The sequence below is a fragment of the Dipodomys ordii genome, unplaced genomic scaffold (assembly GCF_000151885.1).
Source record: "Dipodomys ordii isolate 6190 unplaced genomic scaffold, Dord_2.0 Scaffold146, whole genome shotgun sequence".
Classification (NCBI taxonomy): domain Eukaryota; kingdom Metazoa; phylum Chordata; class Mammalia; order Rodentia; family Heteromyidae; genus Dipodomys; species Dipodomys ordii.
The window spans coordinates 510,359-517,082 of NW_012267362.1; the positions used below are offsets into that span (position 1 = coordinate 510,359).

Genomic DNA, 6,724 nt, shown 5'->3' on the forward strand with positions numbered 1-6,724 from the left:
AATACTAGCTACTCAGGAGACTGACTTCTGAGGTTCCTAGTTCAACGCCAGCTTTGGGTAGAAAAGTCTGTGAGACATCTCCAATGAACCAGCAAAAAGCCAAAAGTGGAGATATGGTTCGAGTGATAGAGTGCCAGCCTTCAACCAAAAATCTAAGGGAATAGCATCCAAGTCTTGGGTTCAGGCCTTAATACTGGAAGAAGAAGAACAAGAGCAAGAAGAGCAAGAACAAGAAGAAGGAGAAGGAGGAGGAGGAGGAGGAGGAGGAGGAGGAGGAGGAAAGTTTACACTAGCCAATTTGTAATCCCATCATTTCTTCTCATACCCACCCAAGCAATTGCTCATCTGGTAGTGATAGATCACTCTTGGTTTGCATTTCCTAGACTTTTGTATGGATGAAGTGATTCTATATGTTCTAATATGGTTTCTTCAAATCAGCATATTTTCTTATTATAGATAATAACTGGGAAGCTGGATAAGGTAACTCAAGCCATTAGTAATCTCAAAGTAATATTGGCCATGCAGGTGTCCTGGCTCTGCATACTGTCTATCGCATTGATTCATTCACTCATCAGCCATTCATTCACCAGAGATTGAACACTGGGTAGGCCAAGCCCTTCAGAATCAGTCGTAGACAAAGCAGATACAGATTTTGCCATCTTCCCTTCATCCATTCACCTGCTTGACAAAGGCAGGCTTAGCAGATAATCACTGTACATCCTCAGAACAGAGTGGACCATGTTGGAACTTGGTTTTGTTCTACATCCCTAGTCCCCTGCAGCCACTTTTCTATCTGCTTTAAGATGGACACTTGCCAGCAGGGAATGAAGGTGACCCTATGAAACACCATCCTATACCCTAAACACTTGCAAGAGAACACAGGATCTAAGGCTGAACCCACAGACAATCCTCATCCTCTAAGCTGAGCTCAAAAGAGCAGAAACATGCAATCTTTCACATATGTTTTTCTGCCCACGAGTATACTATATTGGGTCTGTGTGTGGAGCAGGGGAGAGGGAGAGGAAGAGTAGAGGGTAATTCCTTGATGTTAAGATAATTTACCATGGGGCTGGGAAGGTGGCTCAGTGGTAGAACGCTTGCCTTGCATGCATCAGGCCCTGGGTTCGATTCCTCAGCACCACATAAGCAAAAAGAAAAAAAGCCAGAAGTGGTGCTGTGGTTCAAGTGGTAGAGCACTAGCCTTGAGCTGAAGAGCTGAGAGAAAGTGCCCAGGCCCAGAGTTCAGGCCCTACGATCGGACCCCCCCCCAAAAAAAGATAATTTACCATGTACAAAGTGCTTGCACTGTTTTACCTCATTTAATTTGTAGTATAATCATTGAGATGGGAAATGACATTATTTTTACCTATTCCACAGGTCAGAAAACTGAGTCATAAAATCCAGTACGTTGTTTTAAGAAAAGTCTTAAGAGATGAAGCACAAAGACTAGAACCAGTCCTTGACTGATTTTCTTTACCCTGTGTTCATAATGACCCCCCAAGTTACTAATTTCAACAGGGTACATGGAGTCACCAGCACAGCAGTGGCAGGATTTGAACTCAGGTCCACTGACTCTGTTCTCAGAACTCATAACTACTGCTTCCAATAACCCAACTACTCAGCATACATCCCAAAGAGGGCAGCACCTCAATTGAGTGCTCAGCAAAGAGTGCATCCCCCCACCTCCACCCCTGCCCCATTGACAACAGAGATCGGTGGAACGAGGAAGATTTTACACACACACACACACACACACACACACACACACACACCTAAGAGCTAGAACAGAGACTCAAACCTAGTTGACCAAATTGTCACCTGGACTGAGAAAGGACTGGAGGGGGGCAGCAACCAAAGGAGCACTGAGCCCCCACAATTCTGAAGAGCCTACAGCTCCTCACAGGAACTTCATGGTATAAAGGAACAGGCCCTGGAGCCAGGAGGCCATGGCAGGGTTTGGCTTAAGGCTTTGGAGCACTAACTGCATGTTTTGGGGAAAGCCACTTGTGCATTTGATTCCACAGAGATAATATCTTCTAACCACTCTGGGACCCAGTGAGAAATAAGAATGTAGAATCAGCCAGGCGCAGTGGCTCACTATGTAATCCTAGCTACTCAGGAGGCTGAGATCTAAAGGTCACAATTTGAATCATTTCTAGTCTGGGCAAGAATGTCCATGAGAATCTTATCTCCAATGACCACCAGAAAACTGGATGTTGGAGCTGTGGCTCAAAGTAGTAGAGCACTAGCCTTGAGTGAAAAAGTACAGAGACAGCACTCAAGCGCTGAGTTCAAGCTCCATGGCAAACAACAACAACAAAAAGAACGTGGAATCACCTTGAAGAGACAACACTGTACATACACTGCAGGCAAAGACTTAAACCAAGTTCCTTACAGATCACACAGAGGCTGGATAAGGTAACACAAGCAGTCAGCAAGTCTAAAGCAATCTAGACCTTTCACCTGTAAGGCCATTACCATGACAGATTTCACCAAAGGCTATATTCCTGACCACTTTCCCACCCTTACTCCAGCCTGGCTTCATTGCTCTGCATAGACGAAAAAACGAATGGTAGGGTATGTTTATGCAGATCCAAGCCCACTGGGCTCTTCCCAACCTCACCACCCAACACACACACACACACACACTACTTCCACCCAAAATGATGCAGTCCCTATGAACCTGGGTTCCAGGCTAAATATTCCAATGGCTGGTGGCTTCTAAAGTTCCTATGATGTAGAAAAGTTGGCAGAAATAATAGCTAGACAACCATCACCTTTCTACCAAGCAACCTACATATGTAACATATGTATGATATTTACTCTAGCCTCAAAGTCACCCATTCCAATGAGCAGCCCAAGGCAGCAATAGCCTATTATTATAGAGGATGCTGGGGGCTAGCTATCCCACCTCTACCCTCTTGTACTTCCTTCTGAACAAGACCCACTCCCAGACCAGACCTCATCACTTGGTCCAACAGGTGATGGTAAAGGTAAACTCTTAGATATATTTTGAAGATATAATCTTAATGGATGTATGAAAGACTTGTTAGTGGTGTGAAAGAAAAGAGTTAAGGTTCAGGATGGGTGTGGCAAAATGCTGGGTAGACTAAAGAACTTCACACAAATACAAAAATTATTCTTTTTTATTATCAAGCTGGGAGTTATGGCTCAAGAGATAGATAGGTACTGGCCTAGCAAACACAAGGCCCTGAAATAGAATCCCAGTACAAAAGCTCAGGGACAGCGCCCAGGCCCTGAGTTTAAGCTCCAGAACTGGCACCAAAAAACATAAAAAGATCTACTCCCTTTCTTTTATTAGGACCCCACCCCCACTGTGTATTGAAATCCTACTTTGTTGCCTCTCTCTGTCAGGTTATTTCTCTATGTTTTAGTTTTGGTTTGGTTTGTTGTCTGTCCTGAGGGCTTGAACTCAGGGTCTTTTGCTCTTGCTTTGCTTTTTCACACATGGCTGGCGCTCTACCAGTTGAGCCATGCCTCCATTTCCTGCAATTTCGAATAGTTTTATCATGAACTCAGGCAGTGAAAATGGATCATAGGGGAGGAATGTTGCCAAAATAACCGTGATATTCCTTCTCAAACTAAAAATAACTCATTGTTTAGTCCATTGATATACCTTGCTTCAATAATCAAGAGCCAACTGTACTCTACCCTGGCTTCCATATGATTGATTTCTTCTTCTTCACAGCTCACAGCAGGCAGTAAAGGCAGAGGGTCTTCATGCTGCTTTCTTGACTCTCCCTAGAATGGATGTGTGTGGCTGGAAAGAAATGGAGGTTGCTCTGGTCAATTTTGATAACTCAGATGAAATCCAGGAAGAGCCAGGCTATGCCACAGACTTTGATCCAACCAGCCCCAAAGGCCGGCCTGGAAGTAGCCCCTTTCCTAACTGGAAGATCCTCATCCAGGACAGCACAAGCCAAGAGACTGCCTTCTCCAAGCTCCCAGGAGATGGTGTGGATCCCCCAGAGCCAATACTCATGAATGAAGGGAACCAGCGGGTAATCATCAACATTGCTGGGCTGAGATTTGAGACTCAACTTAGAACCCTCAACCAGTTCCCAGAGACCCTGTTGGGAGACCGGGAGAAAAGGATGCAGTTCTTCGATTCCATGAGAAATGAGTACTTCTTTGACCGAAACCGGCCCAGTTTTGATGGAATCCTGTATTATTACCAATCTGGTGGGAAAATCCGGCGACCAGCCAATGTCCCCATTGATATCTTTGCTGATGAGATTTCCTTCTATGAGCTGGGGAGTGAGGCCATGGACCAGTTCCGAGAAGATGAAGGCTTCATCAAAGACCCTGAAACACCACTCCCCACCAATGACTTCCATAGGCAGTTCTGGCTCCTTTTCGAGTATCCTGAGAGCTCCAATGCTGCCCGTGGTGTGGCCATGGTTTCAGTGCTGGTTGTGGTCATCTCCATCACCATCTTCTGCCTAGAGACACTCCCAGAGTTCCGGGAAGACAGGGAGCTAAAGGTGGTGAGAGACCCCAGCCGCCATACAAACAAGACAGCCTTCTCTCAGACCATGTTCACCGACCCTTTCTTCGTGGTGGAGTCCACCTGCATCGTGTGGTTCACCTTTGAGCTGGTGCTCCGCTTTGTGGTCTGCCCCAGCAAGACTGACTTCTTCCGGAACATCATGAACATCATCGACATCATCTCCATCATCCCCTACTTCGCAACTCTCATCACAGAGCTGGTCCAGGAGACAGAGCCAAGTGCCCAGCAGAACATGTCCCTGGCCATCCTGAGAATCATCCGCCTGGTGAGGGTCTTCCGCATCTTCAAGCTCTCCCGCCACTCCAAGGGCCTGCAGATCCTGGGGCAGACCCTGAAGGCTTCCATGCGTGAGTTGGGGCTGCTCATCTTCTTCCTCTTCATCGGGGTCATCCTCTTCTCCAGCGCCGTCTACTTCGCCGAGGTGGATGAGCCAGAGTCCCATTTCTCCAGCATTCCTGATGGGTTCTGGTGGGCAGTGGTCACCATGACAACAGTTGGTTATGGCGACATGTGCCCAACCACCCCAGGAGGGAAGATTGTGGGCACTCTGTGTGCCATTGCTGGAGTCCTCACCGTTGCCCTCCCGGTACCGGTCATTGTCTCCAACTTCAACTACTTCTACCACCGGGAGACTGAAAACGAAGAGAAACAAAACATCCCCGGAGAGATCGACAAGATTCTCAACAGCTTAGGCTCAAGAAGCGGCAGCACTGACTCTCTTAATAAGACCAATGGCAGCTGTTCCACAGAGAAGTCCAGAAAGTGACCGGTTTAGCATTGCTTGAGTCTTTTAAATTTCTGTTCTCTGTCTCTCTCTGTCTCTCTGTCTCTCCCCACCCCCCAAATTTACTTTGTTTTACTAGAGACCAAACATCTTTCTTCTCTTTTGTGACCAACAGCTGTCTCTGACTACAAGCTCTTTTAATAAACTCATAGACCTCCCACATATCTTAAGTTGTTTCTTCTCAACTCATTTCAAGATTTTATCACCTGTCCTGTGAAGGAGAGCATCAGTCCCCTGTATCAGAAGTACTGGCATCATTTGAGAACATGAAAATGCAAACTCCAGGCCTGTCCAGACCCATTGAGTCAAAGTTTGTATTTTAACAGGACCTCAGGAGATTTATTTGCACATTTCCTATTGGAAAGTACTGGGTTTGGTCTGCCTAAACAAGCATGAGTTAAAACAAAAGTTAGCCTGGGAGGTGGTAGCTCAGGCCTCTACTCCTAACTACTCAAGAAGGCTGAGATCTGAGGGTCTCAATTGAAGGCCAGCCCTGGCAAAGAAGCACATGAGACTCTTGTATGCAAAAAGCCAGAGAGTGAAGGTGTGGCTTAAATGGTAGAGAACTAGCCTTGAATGAGTAGAAGGCCCTGAGTTCAAGCCCTAGTACTAATACAGAAAATATATAGAGATATATAAAGAGCCAGAATTGCTCTAAATAGCAAAATCTGAGAGTTGCTTAATAATAATAGTAATATGAATAATAAGATACCTTATACCTGTGTCACATTTGCATACATTTTTTTAAAAACCACTGACATGATCTCACTACATCTCTAGATAACCAGTACAATTGGTTTATTATTTCACTTTACAGGCAATCAAACCAAAAATCAACAGCTTGTCTGAGATCAGCCAAAAGCAATAAAGAAATCAGGGCTGTAAATCTCCTATCACTGGGTATTATGGGTTTTGCATTATGAAGAGGATGTGACCTAGCAGATATGATCTTCACTACAGGCCCCAGGACCTCACAGCCTGAGGATGAGGTGCCTCCCTGGCTGCCCAGATCCTCAGCCTAGTCCTCAGGCAATGGACAAACACAAACATTTCTAGGTAATTTGGGAGGGAGAGGGGAATATGAGGTTGATGAGCTCAAGGTCTGCTGCTTGCCAGGGAGCACTCTACCGCTGGAGCCACACCCCTAGTCCTTTTTATTGGGGGTTATTTTGCTGATAACCTCTCCCTTTTATCCCAGTGCCAGCCTCAGACCATGATACTCCTGCCTATTCCTCCTTCTTAGCTGAGATGACAGGCATGTGGTTCGTTTTGTTGTGATTGAGACTCACCAACTTTTTTCCCAGGCTGGTCTCCAACTGTGAGACTCTCGATTCCTCCTTTCTGAGTGGCTGCAAGTTCAGGAATGAGCTATCACACTCAGACCTCTCAGATGCTTTTTACCTGGTCAA

The 6,724-nt window shown here is 45.8% G+C and overlaps 1 protein-coding gene across 1 annotated transcript; it reads left to right on the top strand.

The window, feature by feature from the left end:
* The first annotated feature begins 3,499 nt into the window (after positions 1-3,499).
* Positions 3,500-5,301, top strand: Kcna10 (potassium channel, voltage gated shaker related subfamily A, member 10). The gene has a single exon (XM_013031878.1). It carries the CDS (start codon positions 3,768-3,770, stop codon positions 5,295-5,297), a length of 1,530 nt encoding a protein of 509 aa, XP_012887332.1. The 5' UTR covers positions 3,500-3,767; the 3' UTR covers positions 5,298-5,301.
* The last annotated feature ends 1,423 nt before the right edge of the window (positions 5,302-6,724 follow it).

What these genes read in the sequence shown, in the direction of transcription:
- Kcna10 (XM_013031878.1), top strand. Translation starts at nt 3,768, where the DNA reads ATGGATGTGTGTGGCTGGAAAGAAATGGAGGTTGCTCTGGTCAATTTT.